At 38.7% G+C, this 26,289-nt stretch overlaps 1 protein-coding gene across 1 annotated transcript; it reads left to right on the forward strand.

Annotated features, from left to right (window-relative positions):
• The first annotated feature begins 10,721 nt into the window (after positions 1–10,721).
• On the forward strand, positions 10,722–26,058 carry smad7 (SMAD family member 7). The gene is made up of 4 exons (XM_084387429.1): positions 10,722–11,793; positions 12,763–12,816; positions 16,410–16,481; positions 25,154–26,058. The coding sequence occupies exons 1-4, from the start codon at positions 11,331–11,333 to the stop codon at positions 25,690–25,692; spliced, it is 1,128 nt and encodes a 375-aa protein (XP_084243555.1). The 5' UTR covers positions 10,722–11,330; the 3' UTR covers positions 25,693–26,058.
• The last annotated feature ends 231 nt before the right edge of the window (positions 26,059–26,289 follow it).

The raw sequence follows: 26,289 nt of genomic DNA on the forward strand, positions 1-26,289 counted from the left end.
AATTTTGGACATTCTTGTGATTTCTTTAAAGCACATGTGATTTCATATGAGTGTGTCTTCGGAGAAAGTGAAAGTGAAAGATCCTCTGTCACTCTTGTGTGCTTTCCATTACAGAATAAATGAATCGTGGGAGGCAAAAACGCCTGTGACAGGAATGCCATCAGTAGTTGAAATCTTTTCTGAGATGCTTCATCCGCACGTCAGTATGATCGTGTACGGGACGGGTCAGTGCAATATGAACAAAACATTACTTGATTCAAAGTAATAGATTTTAAAATGCTCCGTTATGCTTTTTTGAATACCTTTCATGCGGCGACTAATACACTAGCTGTTTGTGAAGGTAAAAGGTCGGCACAGTTTTAAATATCAAAAGTTCACGACAAATAAAGTTAATGACTCCTGAAAGAATCAATTTCGAACTGCTGAAATGAATCGTCAGTAATTCCAGTCTCACTCCCTGTTACATACCTGTGTAACAAGGTTACAAATTTGCATAATGTCAAGTCAAGTCACATTTATTTATATAGCGCTTTTTACAGTACAGTATGCCATTGCCAGCTGATGGCCTTCATTGGCTGCCCATGAACAACGTCTGCTTTGACCTTCAAACGGCGTAGAGACTGGAAGAGTTTGGTTCATGTTGAGAAGATGCTGTTTTCAGCTCTGCAAATCCACTTTGATACACTTCAAAAGATGAGATTGATACAGAAACAAATGACACCATTGTTACTGTTCGTATCACTGTGTGCAAGTGCTGAGGATGATCTGGTGCTGAAATTCAGATATAGTTATGCTTTTCTTTTTTGACGTGTTGAAAGTGGTCGCCCAGACTGGGCCATCTGACCAATCAGGGCAGAGTAGACCAATCACAACAGACTGGCTCATCTGACCAATCAGAGCAGAGAAGACCAATCACAACAGACTGGGTCAACTGACCAATCAGAACAGAGTAGACCAATCACAACAGACTGGCTCATCTGACCAATCAGAGCAGAGTAGACCAATCACAACAGACTGGGTCAACTGACCAATCAGAGCAGAGTAGACCAATCACAACAGACTGGGCCATCTGACCAATCAGAGCAGAGTAGACCAATCACAACAGACTGAGCCATCTGACCAATCACAACAGACTGAACCATCTGACCAATCAGAGCAGAGTAGACCAATCACAACAGACTGGGTCATCTGACCAATCAGAGCAGAGAAAGCTCGCATTAAGGAGGGGTTTGGAGAGACTGAATCTTGGAATAAACTGTTTTCAGACTCTTTGATAAATGAGGTGATGCTGCAATGTATATTATGAGAAAATTAAAGTGTTTTTTGACCTTGTATGCATGTTAATGTATTGTAGGAGACTCCAAAAACAAAATTAGGATCCTTTTAAATGTCACAATAGAGGCACTTAAAAAAATAAATAAAAAAAACTTATTTGTGAGCGTTTTAAAAGACCTATGTTTATTAGTTTTTTATAAATACTCAGTCTAATCTAAAATGACAGTGAATGAATGAAGTTTTTTTCATTCTAAGTGCCCGTTGCCCTTAAAGCGAGTGGTTTAAGAGATACAAGCTGACAGGGTTTGGCCGTGCCGGTTGTGTTGTTCTGCAGGAATGCACAGGAAGACGCCGTTTACTGTAATTACAGCTCGCACAGAAAGAGAATTTCCATCAGAAACACTGTGTGTTTGTCAAAGCATTCATACAGCACAGAGTCCGGAGGAGCGTTCAGCCGCACTGCATCTCCGTAGTCCACTTCAGACATTCTTTTAACAAGAAGTAACTTTGCAACTACATGTCGACTGACTCTCATTACTGTTAAGGTTAGGGTTCGGCTTGGAATAAGTTGACAAGAAGTTGCAAAGTTACTTATAGTCAGTAGAATGTCTAAATAAAGTGTTAAAGGTTCACATGTCTTGGTATTTCACCACATTATGCCTTTATTTGAGTATTTCACTTCAGAATAAAAATGTCCTGATCACTTACTCACCCATGGTCATGTCTTTCATTCTTCAGTTTGAAGAGAAATGAAGGTTTTTGAGGAAAACATGCCAAGATGTTTCTCCATAGAGTGGACTTCAATGGGGTCCAATGGGGTTGAAGGTCCAAATGGCAGTTTCAGTGCAACTTCAAAGACTCTACAGCAGCCGAGGAATAAGGGTCTTATCTAGCCAAACCATCGGCCATTACTAATGGTGAACTAATCCTTTAACTCCACAAACAACACCCATTATTACTGCTAAATCAATGTGAACATCTGATTTATTGCAGTTGTGTTTTTGTAATTTTATGTCATTTGGTTTAATAGCGCACAAGCCGCGTTTCCATTACACTTCAAATTGCGCAAATTGAAATTGCGAATTGAAAATACGGCCAATGGAAACACGTCACTTTGGCAAAAACTCCCATTTATCGCGAAAAAGTGGCGAATGAGGAGGTTTTTCAGGCAATTCGAAAAAGAAATATTTCGCAAAACTTCGCATTTGCAGGTCAGCTGACGTAGATGACGCGGTGTGTTTGGACAGAATACGAGACAGAGATCTTCATTAAATTCATAAATTCATAAAAAATATATATATTTTTTTTTATAATTATGTTTATTGAATTTTTCTTAAAATACAAATATAACAAGACACCCCCCCCCCCCCCCCCCCAAAAAATAAAAGCTCAGATTTTTATATAAAACAGGACCATACCATAATAAGGCAGATTTGTGAAAAGAAAAATAGCATTATATAATGTATAACATGTATTAAATAACATTTCCAAAAGATGAAGAGGATGACAAAAAAATAATGGTTAAATGTCCAGAAAGTCACACAGTTACATTGTTCCTTGTAATATAATAGGTTCCAAATCATCCAGATATGGGGTCCAGGAGACTTTGTAAAACTGGCCTGTTTTTCCATGTAACAGGAATACTGTCTTTTAATTTAATTACAGTAATACTGGATTCTAAACCTCAAAGAAATGCCACGAATCAAGACCTCGAAGCAGAAATGAGTGAGAAACACCTCATATGTGCCGCTCTCAAGTATAAGGGTCTTTCCTTGACTTTAATGATCGGATAACACACACACATACGTCTCCTTTGATTAATAATAATGGTGGATGAGAGTCTGAGATACATAAACCTACTAACGAGGTTTTAGTCGCATAACATCGGTTAATGGAAACGCCGTCATTTCGACATTTAGAAAACATCGCGTGTGTTTTGCGCAAATCTGTAATGGAAACGCGGCTAGTGAATGTCCCTCTAATATAAGTGAGCATGAGACTGCAGCATGTCTGTGGAGATCTGTGTGCTGTGATCTCTCTCTCAGCACAAACGGCAGATGGAGGTTTTGCCGCAGTGCTTTTCTTGATACCTGTGAGGTCACCTTCTCTATTCCTGCTGTGTGTTTCAGGTGCTGAAGGGATAGTGTGTTTCCAGCAGACACCGGCCGAATGAAGTGTGTCGTCGCAGTCACAGTGCCCTGCATGTTGAGTTTGTGTTACATCTGCACAGATTCTCCAGAACAACAGTCACATCTCAGAGAGTGAGTGAACACTGGCCCTGTCCCAGTTGGAGCCCTGAGCCCTCGCGAGTCCACACACACACACACACACACACACATTCATGATGTAATGCCACTGTCTGTTGGGCAAAAGTGTGTATCTAGGGCTCATATGAGCGCTCGCGAACACCCTTCTGAAACCTAAAATGACAAATGAGGCCTTCTCGACCACATGTGCACATGAAGTGTGTCGTTTGGGACAGGGCCGATGACTTCTGGGTGGATTAACTGGCCATAACTCAAGGTTAAGCGTATAGTGCGGAAAGCCTTTTAGTTCCATATGGTGATTAAATATTATATGCATGAGGATGAGCTTCTGTTTCAACATTTCTCTTGTTTTTAATTATTGATTTGTTTGTTGGTTACAAACAGAGATCAGAGATACAATGTTGTCTTATCCTTATAGGCTGTTTTATTTTCACTGGCTCTAATCATTTAGAAATTTCATATTTTTGTTTTTGAAGACTATGTGATGTCTGCCGCCATGTTATTTTAATATTATTTATATGCTATTATTTTTACTTCAATATACAGTATATATATATATATATATATATATATATATATATATATAGTTTTTGTTAATTTGTATGTGCTTTTGTCATTTTTGTTAGTTTTTGCTTTAATTTTTTTTATATATTATTATTATTATTTTTTTTTATTATTATTTTTTTTCAGTTAGTAATTTTAGCACTTTGTTGCCAATGCAACATTAAAAAAAAATCTTTAAATTTAAGTTTTTCATCAAATATTATATTATATTATATTTAATTTTATTTTATTTCAGCTTTATTTTTAATCAACAAAAATGTTTTTAATAGTTTTAGGTTTATTTAACAATGACAGCACTGGTCTGCCGCCTCATAAATAAATAAATAAATAAATAAATAAATAAATAAATAAATAAATAAATAAATATTTCTTTTTTAAATGTATTTCGTACTATATTACTCGCATCAGTTTTAGTATTATTTCAGGTAGTTATTTTAGCACTTAAACTTTTCATTTCAAAATGTTAATTTAATTGAAATCTAATATTTATATTTTAGTTTATTTCAGCTAACTCAAATATTTTGGTTTTCTGCCTCATAAATAAATATTTTTTGTAATGTTATGTAATGCATTACTCACATCAGTGCACGTGAGCGTTTTAGGGGCCGTTTACGCAACACCATTTTCAAATAAAAACGACAAACTTTTTCTGCGTTTTTGGCCGTTCATTTACACGTCAACGTTTGCCGTTGTTTGGCGGCCTGAAAACACAAACTTTTTGAAAACGGGTTTTAAAGCGCAAGTTTTTGAAAAGGATATCGTCTCTGTGCATATTGTGCATAATCATGCATATTGTTTCTTTACTAAATCACCATCTACTGGCCTGGCATGAATAACGTAACCTTGATTTTTGTTTGTGTCATTTTCTCTGATCCGTGTGAACTGGGATCGGTTTCGACAACGTTGTCTTCTGCACGCCAAAAATGCACAGCATACGTTTTTTAGTACATCATTGTCGTGTAAACACACCCTAAGTTTTTTCACTTAGACATTTTTGTATTTAAACTTATTTCAGTTTGTTGCAAAGGCAATTTTTAGTTCAAAAATGTTATCTAATATTTATATATATATATATTTTGTATTTCTTTTGTACAATAACATCACTAGTCTATGGAAGCTTGTTTCCGCCACTGAATAATAAATAAATAATAATAATTGCGACTTTTTATCTCACAATTCTGACTTTTTTTCTCACAATTGCGATATATCAAGTAAGTCGCAATTGCATGTTATAAAGTCAGAATTGTGAGATAAACTATTCTGAGGTAAAAAATAAAAAAATTAAAAAGTCAGTCTTTTTTTCACATTATATCTCACAATTCTGACTTTATATCACGCAATTGCGACTTTATTTCACGCAATTCTGACTTTATATCTCGCAATTGTGAGAAATAAAGTCAGAATTGCGAGATGTAAACTCGCAATTGTGAGATAAAAAGTCACAATTATCTTTTAAAGTGTTTTATATTGTGGCGGAAACAAGCTTCTAGTCTGCCGTCCCAGATTATTTTTTGCTTTTTTTCTCATTTTATTTTTTATTTTCAGATATATGTTTGGTAATGCGTCACACAAATGTCCTGATGTCTGGGTATTTCCCGGTCCGTGCGGCAGAGACGGCAGACAGCAGGTCAGATGTCTGGGTCAACCTCCAGATCCGCCCACTCCACCAGAGTCACTGTGACAACTGTGAAGCCACTGGCATCAGAAATGCTGTTAAAGGTACATTGACTGATAAATCCTGAGAGCAGAATATCACAGACACCCTAGAATAGTGTAGAATTGCACGTGCACAATGTATAAATCTATCAATGCAATGCAATCTCCGTTTCATCTTCCTGTTTTCCCTTCCTCCGCTGATACAGCATCTTCATGTAAGTGTGTGGATCGCTGACCCTTCGGTGTCGCAAGCACTCGAGTGGACAACCCAAAGTTTTACTGAGCAATTCAATGTCATATAAGACTCGTAAAGCCGAGGTCTAGAGTTCAACTGACAGTCATAAAGCAGTTCCAGCTTTTACAATAGCATCCATTGAGAGATGCAGGCATATGGCGTCCCATCTGGGGTGACGAGAGGGGGCTCGACTCTTTCACGGGAGACGGTTTGTGTCGAACTCTAGACAAGACACCTCCGACCGCGCGCACTTCCCTGCTGTTAAGTTTCCTTTCGCGTTAACCGCGTGTCAGTCCGTCCATCAAGCCTCTTTACTGTTGAGTAAATGACTTTTCTGCTCTCCATCCGTTTGGCTTACAAGTTGAGTGTAAACCCTCTGTTCTGCAGGTGTAGGGGTCCTGTTGGCCCGTATAGAGACTCCATTAGCCGTATTTTCATGCAGCTTGTGTTGTTGTAAAGCTTCTATACGGCAGGGTCATTATATGAGGTAATTACATACATTCTCGGAGCCTGAACACATGAAAGTGCTGTTGTGATTTTGAAGAAAGGCCCCTGTCTTTATTTTTTAGCAAGAGGCTTTTACACTGATACAGTCTGAAGACTGTCTGATATATTACTCAGATTTTCATGAATTGTTCTGTTTTTTTTCAAGTTTTTCATCTAATTTGTATATTTTAAAGATTTTTAAGATTGTTTTAGTTTTATTTAAAGGTTTAAGGAGAAAACACTCAGCAATGGTGTCGACTTATGAATTTGCACATGGTTTGTCTTAATAAAGCATGTTATAAACACCACATAGACAAATAAACAACATTAAAAACTTGATTTTCACCACTGGGGGACTTTAATAATAATAAAACTGATTCTGGCCATGTCTGGTAACAGCAGATTGTACATGCTGATTGGAGGAAGAGATAGATAGATAGATAGATAGATAGATAGATAGATAGATAGATAGATAGATAGATAGATAGATAGATAGATAGATAGATAGATAGATAGATAGATAGATAGATAGATAGATAGATATGGATAGATATGGATAGATATGGATAGATAGATAGATAGATAGATAGATAGATAGATATGGATAGATAGATAGATATGGATAGATAGATAGATAGATAGATAGATAGATAGATAGATAGATAGATAGATAGATAGATAGATAGATAGATAGATAGATATGGATAGATAGATAGATATGGATAGATAGATAGATAGATAGATGGATAGATAGATAGATAGATATGGATAGATAGATAGATAGATAGATAGATAGATAGATAGATAGATAGATAGATAGATAGATAGATAGATATGGATAGATATATATGGATAGATAGACAGACAGATAGATAGATAGATAGATAGATAGATAGATAGATAGATAGATAGATGGATAGATAGATAGATATGGATAGATAGATAGATAGATAGATAGATAGATAGATAGATAGATAGATAGATAGATAGATATGGATAGATATATATGGATAGATAGACAGACAGACAGATAGATAGATAGATAGATAGATAGATAGATAGATAGATAGATAGATAGATAGATAGATAGATAGATAGATAGATATGGATGGATGGATAGATAGATATGGATGGATGGATAGATAGATATGGATGGATAGATAGATAGATAGATAGATAGATAGATAGATAGATAGATATGGATAGATAGATAGATATGGATAGATGGATAGATGGATAGATAGATAGATAGATAGATAGATAGATATGGATAGATAGATAGATAGATAGATAGATAGATATGGATAGATAGATAGATATGGATAGATAGATAGATAGATAGATAGATAGATAGATAGATAGATAGATAGATAGATAGATAGATAGATAGATATAGATGGATAGATAGATAGATATGGATAGATAGAGATAGATAGATAGATAGATAGATAGATAGATAGATAGATAGATAGATAGATAGATAGATAGATATGGATAGATAGATAGATAGATAGATAGATGGATGGATGGATGGATGGATGGATGGATAGATAGATAGATAGATATAGATAGATATGGATAGAGATAGATAGATAGATAGATAGATAGATAGATATAGATATGGATGGATAGATAGATATGGATAGATAGATAGATAGATAGATAGATAGATAGATAGATAGATAGATAGATAGATAGATAGATAGATAGATAGATGGATAGATAGACGGATGGAGAGACAGTCAGTCTGCATTATCTCTGTACGGTCTGCTTTGGTTCTGCTCTGGGCGTGACCTCTGACCTCATCAATAGGGTCAGCTTCCTGTGGTCTGGTGTTTGTGCTTCTGGCGGTCGATTGATCAGCTTCAGTGTGAAGAGGCAGGGATTCTCTGAAACTCACAGAGACAGACGTTTGTTTTCATGTCCAGCAGAACGAATCTAATTAAATGAGCTTGACCCAATGTGAACGCAGAACACTCAGTCCACCCGCTCAGAGTTCCTGTTCTTATACAGGTGCTTTTACTTTCCAGAAACACGGATCATGGAAAGCAGCCGCAGCTCGTGTACTGAGTCGAGTTCTGGTCCATCAGATCTGAGTTTCTTCAGGGTTTCATGACCATCAGCTAAAGATGAACCTTCTCATCACGAACCAGTATATATACAGTAAGTCCATGTCTGATTAATAAACAGCTGTTTTGTCATGTGTCATAAATGTCATTCCCCCATAGGTCAGTGTTTCCCAAACTAAAACATAACCGGACACTTGGTTTTTGTTAGACGACATTTGAACTAAATAAAAATAAAAAAAGAGAATAAATACATAGAGAATTCATGATAAATTATGGCAATAAACAAGTAGAAAAATTAAATAATAATTAAAATTATATATTTAAATAAGGATTTTAATTAATTAAGGATGAAAAGGATATAATAAAAAAGTATTTAGAATAATAAACATTATTTATGTAATTAAATTATTTTTTTCTAAAATAAATAGACAAAGAAAAATAATTAATTAAGAAAATAATTACATTATAATTAATATTATATTATTATTTCAATTATAATTATTTAAATAAAAAATAAAACAATATTTATACATATTACATATACATACTTAATTAAATTATTTAAGAAAAAATAATGAATCTCACTTCTTAGTCTCAATTTATTTCCAAAGCAATAGAGAGACTGTAGTGTTTCTGAGTGAATGGATGACAGCAGCAGATCTTCATGAGCTGATCTCAGAGCTCGCGTGGCGCCATCATTATCTCTCTCTCTCTCTCTCTCTCTCTCTCTCTCTCTCTCTCTGGAATGACGAGATAGTGAAGTCTGAAGCAGTTTATATCATTTTATTTGTTCAGTCATTATTGCATCTGTGGAATGTTCAGCTATGCTGACGTCACGAGACGGGCCTCATTAAAGCGCTCGCGGAGGCCACGCAGACCCGCGCGCCAGTGATTGCGTCACGCGGCCAGAACGCCGTCTGTCATCCTGTAGTCACCCGGCGCGCGCCATTGTGTCCTTCATCGATCAGAGGGCGTGACCGCAACAAAAAATTCCCGCGAAATTGTTTAGTGTTTGAAACGAACGTTCAGTTCATGACGGAGAACATGAATGAAGCTGTTGAGATCAGTGTGAGAACAGTGACTCACTGATGCAGCAAAACTCACCGCACACACTCAAATATAGCATTACCATTACTGACATTGTGTGTGTGTGTGTGTGTGTGTGTGTGTGTGTGTGTGAGTGAGAGAGAGAGAGAGAGAGAGTGTGTGTGTGTGTGTGTGTGTGTGTGTGTGTGTGTGTGTGAGTGTGTGAGAGAGAGAGAGAGAGAGAGTGTGCGCGCGTGTGTGTGTGTGTGTGTGTGTGTGAGAGAGAGAGAGAGAGAGTGTGTGTGTGTGTGAGATTGATATTGAGTTGTGAAATATTTCTCACCACTAGGCGGCAGCAGTTCATTTGTCCTCATTTACAGACAGGAACATGTTCACCCATTCACAAACACAGCAAAGATAATAATGATTTACTACATACCATTTTAAAATATAAGTATTTTTAGTAGTATTATTTAATAATAATTAGTATTATTATTATTATTATTGTAATTATTAAATAAAATAATAATACGTCATTTATTTATAATATAAAAGTATACATAGTAATAATCATAATAATTATTATTATAATTTTTTTTAACTGTTTTGTTCCAACATAAATGTATATAATGAATATCCAGTATATTTGTATGTAGATTTCACAACTAAAGAAATGTGTTTCCATATAAACATGTCATGATTGCATCATAAATATTTGTGTTTGTTTTCAGTGTGTGTGTGTGTGTGTGTGTGTGTGTGTGTGTGTGTGTGTGTGTGTGTGTGTGTGTGTGTGGTTCATTCTTAATGTGAATTTACCTGTGTGTCTGGCGCCTTCGTGTGTGTGTGTGTGTGTGTGTGTGTGTGTGTGTGTGTGTGTGTGTGTGTGTTCCCTAGCATCGAAATTAGACGTATTTGCATTACAACACAAGCAGCAGAAAAACAAGATTCTGATTTCATCTGTTACACTGTAACTTTATAAACTGTGTGTGTCTGTCTGACGGTACATGTTACTTTGTTTTATGTTTGCGCAATCCAATCACTTTTTCCTGCCTGTTCTTTTTTTTTTTTAAAGCGACAGGGTGTCTAGACAATCACGTGACCCTCGACGCGCCAATGAGAGGCGCGGAGAAAACACACACGCACACACACACAGAGAGAGAGAGAGAGAGAGAGAGAGAGACACACACACACACACACACACAGGCGTCTGATCTTCATCTCAGTCTCAGTCCTTCAGTTCTTCATCGACTCTCTTGCGTCTCGGACTCGGAAACTTCCCGCATTTATGATCGTGGGATCATCTGAAGACGGATATTTGTGGATATTTCGCGCGTTATAATATTTCACAGTTGCGAATCATCGTCGAGAGAGTCTCCTTCGCCTGGGTCTGATGTGGATTTATACAGGCTTGGTGTCAGATTGATCCGAGCTGCAGATTTGATGTCAAGCGAATCGCAAGATTATTCATCCAGAATACGAGATCCCGAACGATCGCGGTGGATTAAGAGCGAACTTCTTTAACCGATTGAGATCTGCGATCGTGTCCAGCATCCCAGACAGTCGTTTCAGCTTCTTTCTGAACACGTCTGGTGAAATATTAAAAGTCTGGCGTATGAAACAGATCGCGTGCGCTTCTCCTGCTCGCCGTTTCTCCGTCGTCTGCTCTGCGCCTGTGGGTTCGGACCTCCGGATCTTCATGACTTGCGGACAAAATGGCCGTTTTGTAGCCGGGGAACCCTCTTGTCGTCCCGCATGTTCAGGACCAAACGATCGGGGCTCGTCCGGCGACTCTGGAGGAGCCGAGCGCCCGTGGAGGGGGACGGGGACGCCGGTACGCGCGGCGTCGGGACCCCGGGCTGCTGCCTCGGGAAACCGGGAGCCGGTAAGCCGAACCCCGGCACCGAGGCCGAACTGAAAGCGTTGACATACTCGATCCTGAAGAAGATCAAGGAGAAGCAGCTGGAGCTGCTCTTACAGGCGGTCGAGTCCCGGGGGGGTGCGCGGAGCCCCTGCCTCCTCCTCCCCGGGAAAGTGGACTCCAGGCTCGGGCAACAGTCGTACCCGCTCCCGCTGCTGCTCTATAAGGTGTTCCGGTGGCCGGACCTCCGGCATTCCTCGGAATTAAAGAGACTTTCGTGCTGTGAATCCTATGGGAAAATCAACCCGGAGCTCGTGTGCTGCAACCCGCATCATATGAGCAGACTGTGCGAGCTCGGTGAGAACATCTCTCCTCTCCTGTTTCTATCACTCCAGAATAATGTGCTAAATCAGCGGGCTTTCTGTCAGATTGGGCTCTTTTAGTTGGTGCTGAAAAACAAAGAGGGTTATTTTGGATCAAGTCTAAAGTGCTTATGTAGGACTATATTAACATACATAACAGTGGTGTTTTGTGCTGCGTAATTACAGTTTATTTAGAACCGGTTTACAATAGAATTGAATAGAATAGACGGGATTTGGCTTTTGTACATGTTTTATACAGTGCTTATGCTGTACTATGTTAACACTCTTATTGTTTGTTTATATATCTATATATATAATAGATCAAATCATATAGAAGGTCTCAAACGAACATTATTTTGTCTCTGACATGCAGAAGATCAAATCAACTATCTTTTGCTTAATATTAATTAAATACTAATAAAATACTCTTATAGTAAAACAGACTCTGCAGTGTAGCTCAGGCTTATGTATAAAAATGAACTTTAATTCAAGATTCTAAGAAATACAGATATTTTTGTAATACTATTATCCACATTCATGTCATACATTTTTCAGTAACTAGTCCTGTTTCTTGGTATCAAGAATGAGCTGCTGATTATAATTACAATTCTTATACAGTGACGAATGTTGTTTTTATGTGTATAAATGTGCAGAGTTTTCAGCTGGACATCTAGTCTGTGGTTGTTCATGTGAAACCCGCCGGAGGCCCCAGTGTTCAGTGAAGTTAGTTTGCAGTGATCTGTGTGTGTGTGTGTGTGTGTGTGTGTGTGTGTGTGTGTGTGTGTGTGTGTGTGTGTGTGTGTGTGTGGAGTCTGGCGCCAGGCGGCCGTGTGTTTATCAGAGCTGTCCTGCCTCTAACCCTCAGCTCTACACAAACACTTTTCCCAGAGAATGCCAGGCCTTATCATCAGCCCACATCTCCACTCACGGCCTCTCTCTCTCTCTCTCTCTCTTTCTTCTCTAGAATCCCCCCCACCCCCGTACTCAAGATATCCCACCGACTTTCTTAAACCACCTGGTAAGTTGAAGTTTCATCTTAAATTTAAGCAGATGTGGAGCCTTTCAAAAGTTTAGTTTGAGTTGAAAATCACTAGCAATGAAGTTTTTTTCAATGATAATACCCTGGTGTTCCTCTTACCATGTAAATACAATCCCAATGATATTTTTAAGGTGTCCACAATTACACATCTTTGAAATATATTAGCTAACTACATTTACTTACTATAGGGTTAGGATTGGGTTTGTTGTAGTTGCGTGTAATTATGCATAATGTATAGTTATTACTATAGTAACTACATGTAGACAGAGTAGAATAAAGTGTACCTTTGTAAGTTGAAGTTGAGTCGGTTTTTGGACATTGTTCTTACCTTGTAAATACCGTGGTACGTGAATATGGCACCCTGCTACAGGTAAAGATAATAAAACGAGACTCTTTCACAAATACCAGTTTGGTAGGTTGTTTTGACATGGTAATAATGTGGTATATGAAGATAGTAATCTTTTTGTGGCATATTTCTAAGTAAGTCTATCTTACCATTGTACCGAACGCTTACCAGATTCAAATACCATCGGTTCTTCTTTGAACTCCCAAAGTTTGGTAGCATGTAAATACCACGGTATATGAGCATGGTAATGATTCAGCAGTGTGTTGATAGACACATTATGGTGTCGTTTTGGACTTGGGGAAACGTAGATCACATAAAGGAAAAGAGCTGATTTATCTGCCGAATTAATCTGAGGTTTTGGGAGTGTCGCTTTGCGTCTTTCCTCTCTCTCTCTACCCATAATGCCGTATGGCTCATAAGTATGTCCTGTGTATTGGCTTCAGATAAGTGTGTTGTGTTTGGCAGCGCCCCGGATGAGGTTTCCTGCCGATCGCCCTCGTAAAGATCCTTCTCTGTCCCTGCCAAAAGTGCTCACGCCGTCGGAGTTGAACAGTATCGCTTACGCAGGACACACTCGAGAAACTCGCTCAGCTTCGAGTGCCTGTTTCAAAACCATGTTTCTGCGACACATTTCAGCCCAGATCTGTGCGTCTCAATGTTTATAGTACGAATAACAAAGATGATGTTCCGAGTGTGTGTGTGTGTGGGAACGACTGTACGCTGACTGACATTGGCTCTCGCTCTTTGAGTCATTCTTCTTTTATGAATCAGTTTGGGGTTTCGGAGCGACTGAGAGAGAAAGCAAGAATGTGAACGAGAAAAGGCGCCGCGGTGGAGGACAGGAAAGCCAGTTTGGGGAGGACGTTTCCTGTGAGGACACACACACACTTCCATTAGTTGCGTCGGGCTCTTGGACGAGAGACGGGGAACAATAGAGGACGGCTGGTTTTCTGCGACTGAAAGAGAGAGTGGCACTGAACGATGGGAGGAAGTTATTGGTGGCTTGTTGGACTGCGTCTGGTTGATAACGTCAGGATCTGTCTCACACACACACACACACACACACGTCTCTGTCGCGGTGGTAACTGTCAGACGTTCGCACGCTGGTGACGAGGAGGTGTGACGAGACGGTCGTTGATGCAGGCACATTTGCATATCAATTGTTTTAAGCTCTTAATCACAGAGGCACAAAAGAGAAAGAGAAACACAAACATTCAGGATTATAAATGACAAAGACAGCAAAGTTTCAGGCAAGAACTGTTGAGATGTCGTTAGCCTAATGCCCATGGTTTTTTTGTGTGGTTGTCATTTCATCTCGCCACGTCACGGGACCCGTTTAAATACGCTTTGAATCTGTGACCTCTGGAGGTTTTAATGTCATTATTTTGTGAAACGAGAAGATCAGGAAGAGCTTCTGAAGGGACCGCAAAACTTCTCCCTGGAAAAACAGAGCGTGTTTGAAGCTCTCTCTCTCTCTCTCTCTCTCTCTCTCTCTCTATGTCTCTCTCTCGCTCTCTCTCTATGTCTCTCTCTCGCTCTCTCTCTATGTCTCTCTCTCGCTCTCTCTCTATGTCTCTCTCTCTCTCTCTCTATGTCTCTCTCTCTCTCTCTATGTCTCTCTCTCTCTCTCTCTCTCTATGTCTCTCTCTCCCTCTCTCTCTCTCCCTCTCCCTCTCTCTCTCTCTCTCTCTCTCTCTGCGGTCAGGTTCAGGTTTGACCGTGTGTCTCATTAGACTGACCACAGCTCAGGGAAAGTGTCCAACTCCGAAAGTTGCTTCCGAAAGTGACACTATTTCTCACTCCACGCTCACAATTTGGCCTGTAAGACTCGTTTTCTAATATCCTAGTGCTAAACGTCATTGTCCTTACAAGTGCTGAATGATAACCATATTAGTTTACTTATGGATATCGATGGTACATTTAAAGAATACCAGGATGTCGCCATGTTAACCCAAAAACCATGGGAAAACAACGATACGTCAGAGATTCCCTGGCCTTTTTTTTTGTCAGTCGAACTGTGACCTTTGAAAATGCACTTTAATTCCCCCTGAGATCTGAAGTTTAAATATGTTTATGCTTCTCTGTTGTCGGTTAATGGTCAAAAATATTGACAAAATATTTCAAGTGTTCAAGTTAGCAAAGCTAATGTGATGATAGCAATACAGGCTAATGCTAATGGTAACTTGTGGTGTTCTTTTCAGAAACCCAAACTACACGCATGAGCTTTAAAAAAACACCTCACATATGTGACCCTGGACCACAAAACCAGTCACATGTCGCACGGGTGTATCTGTGGCAAAAGCCAACAATACATTGTATGGGTCAAAATTATCCATTTTTCTTTTATGCCAAAAATCATTAGGATATTCAGTAAAGATCATGATCCATGAAGATATTTAGTAAATTTCCTTCCATAAATATATAAAACATTAATTTTTGTGAGTGAATGCAGTGAATCGTGAACATAAATGGACAACTTTAAAGGAGATTTTCTCAATGTTTTGATTTTTTTGCACCCTCAGATTCCAGATTTTCAATAGTTGTATCTCGACCAAATATTGTCCCATCATAACAAACCATACGTCAATGGAAAGCTTATTTATTCAACTTTCAAATGATATATACATCTCAATTTCAGAAAATTGACCCATGCGACTGGTTTTGTGGTCACAATTAACATTAGCATTAGCTTATTCTTTTAGCTATATGAAGCTAAAGTGTCTTTGTTAGCATAAACCGGGCGCTAGCTAAACTGCTCCCAATCATCATCTTCACTGTGACTGACACACTTTCTCCTGCAGTTGTTTGATCAGAGTAACTCAAGGAAACACACGGAGACGATGTCCCAGGCTCGTTTTATTAAAGGGTTAAACATGAAAGAGTGTGTTTTTCCTGTCTGCGCGCACGGCAATTACAACATTTACTGTACGCCGTTTTCAAGGCCGCTGCTATTTCCTGACTAGCTCGCTGTGTTTGGACTTGATGGAGTATATCCTGCTTAAAGAGCGTATTCCTATTACTAACCACCGCTAGCTTTCTTGGCAAAGGCTTTAAACTAAGAATCGCTTCATTTATTTTGCATGACAGAAAAGTGTAAGGAATGGGAAACGAATATCCGTTGGTTTCCAAACCTTTTGAGCCAAAATGAGGCCGATCTGTGTATGTCGTAAGACTGCGCGGGTCTCTGATGCCTGTGATTGACAGCTGTCACTCTGTTTCTCCGCAGATTCTCCAGGTTCTGTGCCTGCTTCCACTGAAACTGGGGGAACGGCGTATTCGGCCCCTATGGGGTTCTCAGGTAAGAGCTCAACACCTTATCTCCTGTCTCCTGTGCTGAGAATGAGGAAGAGAGAGAGAGTTTCTGCTTATATTGTTTTCTAAGGCACAGAAATATGATAAGTCAACATGAAATATAAATCCACCCTATTTACTTTCTAAATGCACATTCCTGGTCTTGGTTGTGCACATTATGTGATTGTAATCTTTCATCAAAAATGTTGTGCGTCTAAAAATACTTTCCTGATCAACCGATGTCGCCTGAAGTCTACTGGATGATGATGATATGTGGGAATTGTTTACCGATCAAAATCCATCGCTATCTGTTTTGATCAGAAAAATATCACAGAACAGAAGTGAAATGCTGCATGCAGGGTTATTTTAGAATTATTTATGAATTTATTTATTTGATTTTTTTATGATTATTATTATTTTTTTTTTCAAGGTTGAACATGGTCCACATGTGCGACCACAAATAACTATGTACAAGATCAGGGTTTGCTTGTAAATTTAAAAAAAATAAAAATAAAATAAAATAAAATAAAAATAAAATAAAAGTTAAAGAAAAATATATATATATTTATAATAGATGAATGAATTTAGTATTATTATGAATTATTTATAGTAGTTATTTTTTTTGTACTTATTTTATTTTCAGTTAGTTTTTATTTTAAGTTTTTTTTTTTTTTTTTTTACTTTGTCAAGTGAAAAAATTATTTTTAGTAGTTTTAGTTTACAATAACAACACTGGTTTCTTTAAAATGTAAACTCATTTATTTATAGTTTTCTTGTTTTCACTTAAGGTTTTTTTTTTTTTTTTTAAGTTTTACATGTAATATTTATATTAAATTTTATTTCGGCTTTATTTCAATGAACAAAAGTTTCAGTTAAATAGAACAACACTGGTTTCATGTTGACTTTAAAAAGGGTACAGTGTGCGTGTGTGTGATCTGCTCTTCTTCAGCAGACCGAGGCCGGTGTGTGTTGTGCCGTCCTGAGCTCTGAATACACACGAACAGCAGTGATTGTGTTTACGAGAGAGCGAGAGGAGGATTAGTTTGGTCTAGGCCGGGTTCCTGAGTACAGATGTTTCTCATTACAGAGACTTTAAAGAGTTTTTATGATGGTGTTTAATTCAGCGCTGGGCGGAGTGTGTGTGTGTGTGTGTGAAGGGTCTTTAGATGGGTTTTCAGATAAGAAGAGCAAAATGATGGAAGCTTTACATAAACACATGTTAAAGTACAGCACTCAGAGCGGTGTGCGTGCCATGAATGTGTGTGTGTGTGTGTGTGTGTGAGCTGCTCCCTTTCTCTGGCCTCCAGTGTGAAGGTGCCCCGGCATTTGTTTTATGCTTCTTGTTTGTGTGTGTGTGGGATGTAAGACCGACCGCTTCTGTCCCGAACAAACACCTCCTCCTGACTCCATTAGTCTGAGTTTGGTTCATCCTCTCGCTGAAGTGTGTTTTTCCTGCTGAAATGAGTGAATGGAGCTCAGAGAGGGAAGGAGGGATGAGGGGGAGGAAGAAAAGCCCGACACACAGGAAACACACACACTCCCAAAGAGAGCGTCTCTCTGACCTTCTGATTCACTCGCTCGTCCCTTTACTCGCCGCTCCAGACATCACACAGGTAGAGACACTGCGCACACACTGCGACTTAAGTGTTGTGTGTGTGTGTGTGTGTGTGTGTGTACACCTACTTAACTATATTTTGGGGACTAATTTGTACCCAGAAGTGACCAAAATCTCCCTCCTCATTTATAAATCTCGTATAAAAATAAAGTGATTTAAAGGTTTTTTAAAAATGTAAAAATACAGTATAAAAGCCATTACGTCTATGAAATGTCCCCATTTAGATAGCTAAGTAAACGTGTTTGTGTGTGTGTGTGTGTGTGTTCAGGATTAGTGGATGAGAGTCTGAGCATTGCTTGTCTGGGTTAGTCTGAGGTTATTAAGAGTTAACCTTAATATGAGAACAACAGCAAACGAGTTAAGAAGGTTTTCTGAACTCATTTGTCGGCTTTAGTTAATGCATTATTGAACATGAACTATATATTTTCATAGCATTTACTAATCTTTGTTAATGTTAGTAAAAATCTGTAAAATTACAGTTAATGAAGATAACTAATGTTTGTTTTTCTGTTAGTGTCGGCTTACGTTTCTGTGTGCTGTTTATTTGTATGCTTTATTTCAATATTAGTTTTCAATATTTTATATTTAACCAATTTGAAATGATTGCGATTTGCAACATAAATAGTATTTTTGCACCTCTTTTAAAATCTACCAGTCTGACAAGTAAAACTATCCACATATTTTTGAGTAGATTTAGCATAAAAGCTGCATTTATCTCTTTTGCTAACGTTAAAATCAGCCGTTTCTCTTCATGCTTTCATATGAATGTTGTTCGGAGAGTTTATTTTCCCGCTTGTTTTGGAAACGGATAAAGTTGAGTGCGAAACTGATTTCATCAGGTCAGTTGAACCTCGTATATGAAACATCTTTGCTTCCGATCTGGACAAAAATGACCCTCTTCTGTAAGTGTGTCGCTCCTCATCCGGTTCAGCTGTTGAGATCCACAATCAGGCCTTTATAAAGGTCCCGTGAATGACCGAAGGGCCCTCGGCAACTCGCCCTCGGGGCCTTGTTACCGTGGCAACCTCCCGCCTCATTCCAGGGTTGTTTGGGTTAGCCGAGGAGGAAAGGGCAGCACAGGAAATGACATCATTCCTCGGAGGAAAAAGCCTTGAGTCTTGAGTCGGGCCTCCCGGGCGCCTCCGCCGAGCGGAAAGAAAACATTTGGAGAAAATGACACAAAGCGGCTCCTTGAGCGTCCAGAGCTGCTCCGTTTGAACTGTGAACGCTTTGTTTGTGCGCTTCGCTCGTTAACGACCACTTCCTCAATCAAGCTGGACGTTCGGCTTAATTTGACATCAGCTCTTCGTACGTTTTTCAGTGCTGGAAGACTTTTGTCACTCACACACACACACACACACACGCACACAAACACCCTCAGGATCCAGACACCTCAGCCACAAACATTTCCTTAAACCGCAATCTAATCGCTTAACTAAACACTCAGAGCGACGGGACGCTTTCTCACGCACACACACACACACACACACACACATTCATTCAGAAACTCTCTCGCCGGCTCCGGTCTGACTGGCTGCTCAATTGCATTGAACAATTGAAATGCACATTGTAATTAATTACCGTCTAAACACTGGTGTCTCCTCTCAACAGGCTCCACCAGTGCTGGAAGAAGATCTTTTATATAATGTAATATAGTCGTGGCTTTTTATTGGTGGAGAGAGGCTTACACCTCTGACCTTTGACCTCATAATCAACATGATTTCATAAAGCGTTTCCTTTGCCCCGACACTCCCACAGCGAGCGTACAGTATACGACCTGTGCGTCATAAAACCTGAGAGGTCTGATCCACGTATTAGTGCACAATGGAGGACAACATGAAGTATTTCCTGTGCGTTGCAGGTTTTCCTGACTGTGTGTGTGTGTGTGTGTGTGTGTGTGTGTGTGTTATGTAATGGCTCTCCATCTAATTGCCAGTTTCCTTTATTGACTTCCAAACAAAGAAGCTGCCAAACATTTGAGTCCGTCTGTCTGTCCGTCTGCGCGTCTCTCGGTCAAGCGTGTGTGAGAGTGTTGCTATAATACAGACGCCCGAGGAAAAAGATAATATTTATAGAGCTGTAACTGACACACACACATCAGAGAAGTTGCCTCTGGGTTTGTTTGTTTAGTTGGTATTTTGCATGACGAATCCTAAACGTCTGCCAGTTGTTTGATCATTTTCTAGAGCCTGACACGAACCCTGCTCGTGTACGTGAACGCTAGCGCTGCATTGCATGTTTGTGGTTCTCACCACTAGAGGCGCTGTAGTGCAAGCGGTGTTCTTCTATAGTTAGTTGCCGGTTTGCAAGTAAATAAATGTTAAATATTATATATGTGGTCACGAGTCGCACGGGTATATTTGTGGCAATAGCCAACAATACATTATATGGGTCAAAATTATTGATTTTTCTTATATGACAAAAATCATTATGATGTTAAGATCATGTTCCATGAGGATATTTAGTCAATTTCCTACCGTAAATATATAAAACATTTATTTTTGTGAGTGAATGCAGCGAATCGTGAACATAAATGTAGAACTTTAAAGGAGATTTTCTCAATGTTTTGATTTTTTTGCATCTTCAGATTCCAGATGTTCAGATTAGTTGTATCAAATATTGTCATATTATAAACCATACATCAATGAAAGGCTCATTTATTCAGCTTTCGGGTGATGTATAAATCTCAATTAAAAAAAATGTACCCATGTGACATATGAATAAATAAGTATTGTAGTATGTTTACAGTTGTACTGTTTTGTTTAATATTTTTATTGAGTTATAATAATAATCGTAATAACAAAAAAAAATTGTTTCTTCAATGCTATTTTTTTATTTTACAGTGAAATAATAAATAATAATAAAATATTTAAAAAAAAATTTTTATTTAGTAATAATAATAATGTTATAACATTAATATACATTTTTTTCTTAAATGCTCAATTGTTTTATTTTACAATAAAACATTACAATAGTAATGTTTCTTATTTTGTTTAAGATTTTTTAGTAATAATAATAATATTTATCGTAAATATAATAATATATTAAGTAATATTATTATTATTATTTTATAGTGATAGTCGTATAGCCACAATTTGCAATCGCAAGAATTGTTTTTCTTGCAGTGTGCCGCCATTCTGTGTTCTTGCACTCTTGTGTTTGTGGCGTCTGAAGAGTTGGCATAACCCATGTTGAATGTCACTGTGTGTCGTCGTCATCATTGGTTTAGCTTCAGAAGCGGCCCCTGACCTCTGACCCCTGACCTCACTCGACCCGCGTGCGCCGTCAGAGAGGAGCGCTGACTGCTCGTAAAAGAGTGAACCTCAGCCAGACGAGAGCAGATCAATAAAAACACCGACTTCCCTCCAGTGTGTGTGTGTGTGTGTGGAGACAGACAGAAATAATCATTAACTTCTCCAGACTGCAGTGCTGAGTGACTCGCGTCTGCGTGCGTGTGCGTGTGTGTGTGTGTGTGTGATTCCATTAGATGTACAGACACTTTTGTGTTCGTTTCTTGTACAAAGTGACTGTTTAAAAAGCTGAGTCTCCTTAAATGAAAAAACTTTGCCCCGACATATGCCGAAAACACCACTGTGTGTGTGTGTGTGTGTGTGTGTGTGTGTGTATTTGAGCGCTCAGACCAAAGGGAGCCAGTGTGGACAGAGGAAGGATGGTTTGTTACCTGAGGCAGTAAAGCTCTAAATGGAGATTTGACTTCAGCTCAACCACAAACAAAGACCCTGAGTGTGTGTGTGTGTGTGTAAAGAGTCTTTTTGTCCCCTCTAGGAGAGAGAAAGACTGCTTGGGGGATGGGAGAGAGAGAGAGAGAGAGGTTAATGGGACCCTATGAAATCCGTTCTATTTTTTCCCAAATTAAACAAACAAATTAAATGTTTTCTGTTTTAATTTTTCTGGATTCCATTTTTAATGGTATAATTTCATTTTAGTCATTAAACCGCATGTCTAATCAACAGATTTCATAGAACTTAATTTAATCAATCTTTTACAATGTAATACAATTAATTTACATTGAAACATTGCATTTTTGTTTTGATCCGCTGTACTTTACAGTACAAATTAATGTAATTAATATAATTAATGCATAAATGAAAAAATCTCTTAATTATGATAATCCTTAAAATAATCATCAAAATCAAATAACAGTAATCTAAAATGATATTTTACTACTTTGAGAAGTAAATTTTACTGTACAATAGTAATATATTTGTTATATAATTTCTTCAGTTTAAGGGACTTTTCTTCTGGTGGTTTGTCGTGAAGATCTTGGAGATTATGTTTCTGTGCAATAATTACAGACACTAGTCCAATATCGTAATTTGAATTTGATTCATTTTACAGCCCTACTTTTGATTTATTAATGTAAAAATTCCATGATATTCAGAAACTTCCATTTTTATGACTGGATTCCATGATTCATGAGAAATAATAAGGCGAGAGCGATTGATCTAATAGAGTTCAGGATGTCAACTGAACACTCGAGGCTGCAGAAGACATGAGGTGTGTGTGTGTGTGTGTGTGTGTGTCATGTTGCACACTCTATTTCAGGACGCTCTCTGCGTCTGGCTGTCACCATGTCATTCGGGGTGACACTGTGGTCATCCAACCGACACTGAGACGCCACACACACATGGCAGTAAATTCATAACCTATACACACACCTCCATTCACACACACACACACACACACACACACACACACACACACACACACACACACACACACACACACACACACACACACACACATGTGCGTACCTGTGCAGTCGTGTGTCTCTATTTGATTAAACACATTGTGTTGTCTAAACACACACACACACACTCAGAGGTCTGTTTGATGTATGATTTGCGTTCGTGTGTGTGTTACTCAGGTTTGCTTGCTGTTCATGATGTCGTCAAAGAGACTAGTCAACTATCCAGACTAAAATAGCATCAGTCTGACACATAGCAACCATGTTATTGGTATGAAACTGCATAGTGGCGTCAGTAAGATTTTTTTTTTCATATTTTTTAAAGAGTCTTTTATGCATTTATTTGATAGAAAATACAGTAAAATCAGTAATATTGTGCAATATTATTACAATTTAAAATACATTTTTTTTGTGTGAATATATATTAAAATGTAATTTATTCCTGTGATCAAAGCTGAATTTTCAGCATCATTACTCCAGTCTTCAGTGTCACATGATCCTTCAGAAATCACTCTAATGTGATGATTTGCTGCTCGAGAAACATTTCTGATTATTATCGATGTTGAAAACAGTTTTATTTTGTGTAAACCGTGACATTTTATATTTTAGAATTAAGAATAGAAAGTTTAAAATAACATTTATTTGAAATAGAAATCTTTTGTAACATAATAAATGTCTTTCCTGTCACTTTTGATCAATTTAATGCGTCCTTGCAATAAAAAAAAAAAAATTCTTAAAAGAAAAAAAGACCCCAAAAAGTCACTGCTATTATATATTATAGTTTATGAATTTCAGTAATTTGGTATTACCATGTGACACCATCACCGCACCATGGTAATGCCACGGTATATTTAAGGCATGTCCATTTTTGATGGTGCAAAAGTGCCATGGTTTACTAATACTATGTTATTTTGATATACATACGACGATACAGTTTGATTACTGTATTCATATACCATGCAACTTAAATGGCACTGTAAGCTCTTCGGAGTGTATAATTGGTATTCCCTTGGTAACATATCCAAACATGCATGTTTGTAAGGGTTGTAATGAAGGCTCTACCTACTCTAGTCATCACGTTAGTCTGGGCTGGTGCGTAATTAACTACACTGCTAAATTACGGCCTACTCGCCCCATCTGAGATTAAAGAGAGACTGTCCTCACTGTAGACAGACAAAGAGTCCCGATGACTCAAGAGCCGAGCGCTTTAACATGGTGCACTACTAACCAGATGTCAGGGTGGCTTTCATTGCACAGAGAATCAAAATGTGATGTTTAATATATGGGGAAGGAAACGGACCAATGAGATTTCCTGTGGGCGTGGCTAAGTTTTCATTGCATCATTGCGTCACATTCAGCCGTCGGTTGGCGAGGGCGAGCACGATTGCAGATTTATTGTCGCATTGACGTCAGAACATTGTTCGGGTTGGCGTTCGGGACAGACGAATGATAAGCAACACCGCTAATGTAAACACGCGCTGGAGGCCAGTGGCGCTGCTCCGCGCGGGGCGGCAGATTCCTCACATTCCCACATCTGAAATTAAGGATGCAAGATATGTTTGGCAGAGCTCAGGACAGTTTTCCTGGATAGAAGGCATGCGATGTGTGTGTGTGTGTGTGTGTTTACCTTTAATCTAGTCATTCTGCTCTCTTCGCTCTTCCTCGACAACACTTTTGCTCTGTTGGAAAGTCAGTTTCTGATGGGTTTGGTCTAGATGGGTCTTGGTTTCAGGCTGGTAGACCATCTTGGACCAGCAACTACCAGTTTGACCACTTTAATCGAGTAACTTTGGGGGTTTTTTTCAGCAGGGATTCAATGACGGTTACTTGATGAAGTTAAATTGGCGTAATTAATAACAGAACACTTTGATGACTCTTACTCTGTAACCAGTTTCTGATGGTTCTTTCTAGTCCAAATTGGTCATAATCTAGTTTAGATGGTTGGCTTCGGCAAGAGCTTTGTAGACCACTTTGGACCCGCAAATACCAGTTTGATCACCATTTTGTCCTGGTATTCAAGCAGGGATTCAATGAAGTTCACTTGATGACGTTAAATTGGCATAATTTATAAAAGTCTCTTTCTCTTTCCTTTCTCAGTAAACACTTTGTTCACTTTTACTCTGTTGGAAACTCTAGTAAAGCCAGTTTCTGATGGTTCTTATTGGTCCTATTCTGGTTAATCGGTTGGCCTACCCACTGGTGGTCTTAGTTTCAGCCTGGTAGGCCACTCTGGACCAGCAAGTACCAATTTGACCACCATAATCTGGGTTTCCCTGGTTTTCTAATCCAGCAGGGATTCAACGAAGGTAAATTGGCATGATTAATAACGGTGTCTTCTTCTTGTGTCTCTCCATAGATTCCCTGGCTCTTCAGGAGCGTGGAGAACAGCCTCACTGGTGTGTGGTGGCGTACTGGGAGGAAAAGACCCGCGTCGGGCGCCTCTACTCCGTCCAGGAGCCATCTCTGGACATCTTCTATGACCTACCTCAGGGCACGGGCTTTTGCTTGGGCCAGCTCGCCTCCGACAACAAGAGTCAACTGGTGCAAATGGTTCGGGCCAAGATCGGCTACGGCATCCAGCTCAGCCGCGAACCCGACGGCGTGTGGGTGTATAACCGGAGTTGCTACCCCATATTCATCAAGTCAGCCACACTGGACAACCCCGACTCGCGGACGCTGCTGGTGCATAAAGTATTCCCCGGGTTTTCCATCAAGGCTTTCGACTTTGAGAAGGCAGGGAGCCTGCAACGGCCCAACGACCACGAGTTTAGCCAGCAGCCGAGGACGGGTTTCACCGTCCAGATCAGTTTCGTGAAGGGCTGGGGACAGTGTTACACCAGACAGTTCATCAGCAGCTGCCCCTGCTGGCTGGAGGTCATATTTAATAACCGATAACAGCAAGCCCCACCCCCCCCATTCCTTCATCGCTATGGAGACGGACTAGCCCTTACCGTTTATGGACTATGTTGTTTTGTTTCTGCGAGGAGCGGACGATGTTTTATGAGAGAAATGGAAAAAACGAAAACTCACTTTGACTTTAATAAATGACTAAGATTTAATTAAGTGAAATAAAAGCTAAAATGTATTTTATGTTAAATATAAATATATTATTACCTGTAAATACGAAGTTTTATATGCATTGTTATTTATGTATTGTGCAATGTGTTGATGAGATGATGAAAAAGAGATGCACTTTGCTTAATATAAATGCAAACAAAGAAATGCCAAAATAAAACAAAAAATACCGAATATATCTCTGAATGTGTGTGTTTTTCTTGTCCAGAAAAATGCATTATTATTCACCCACAAATTAAGACACTTTTGCAGTCATCATAGGCCTTTGCGTAAAACAAATTCTATTCGATTTTCTCTAAAAGCTGCATTTTTATATATATTTAAAATGTTTTATTTGAAATATTTTGTGAGTGCTCCTGATAAACAGTAAATACATTATCTTATTTAGACAATCTCTTTAATTTCAGAATCACGTTT

This window comes from Rutilus rutilus (genome assembly GCF_951802725.1).
Source record: "Rutilus rutilus genome assembly, chromosome: 18".
Lineage (NCBI taxonomy): Eukaryota > Metazoa > Chordata > Actinopteri > Cypriniformes > Leuciscidae > Rutilus > Rutilus rutilus.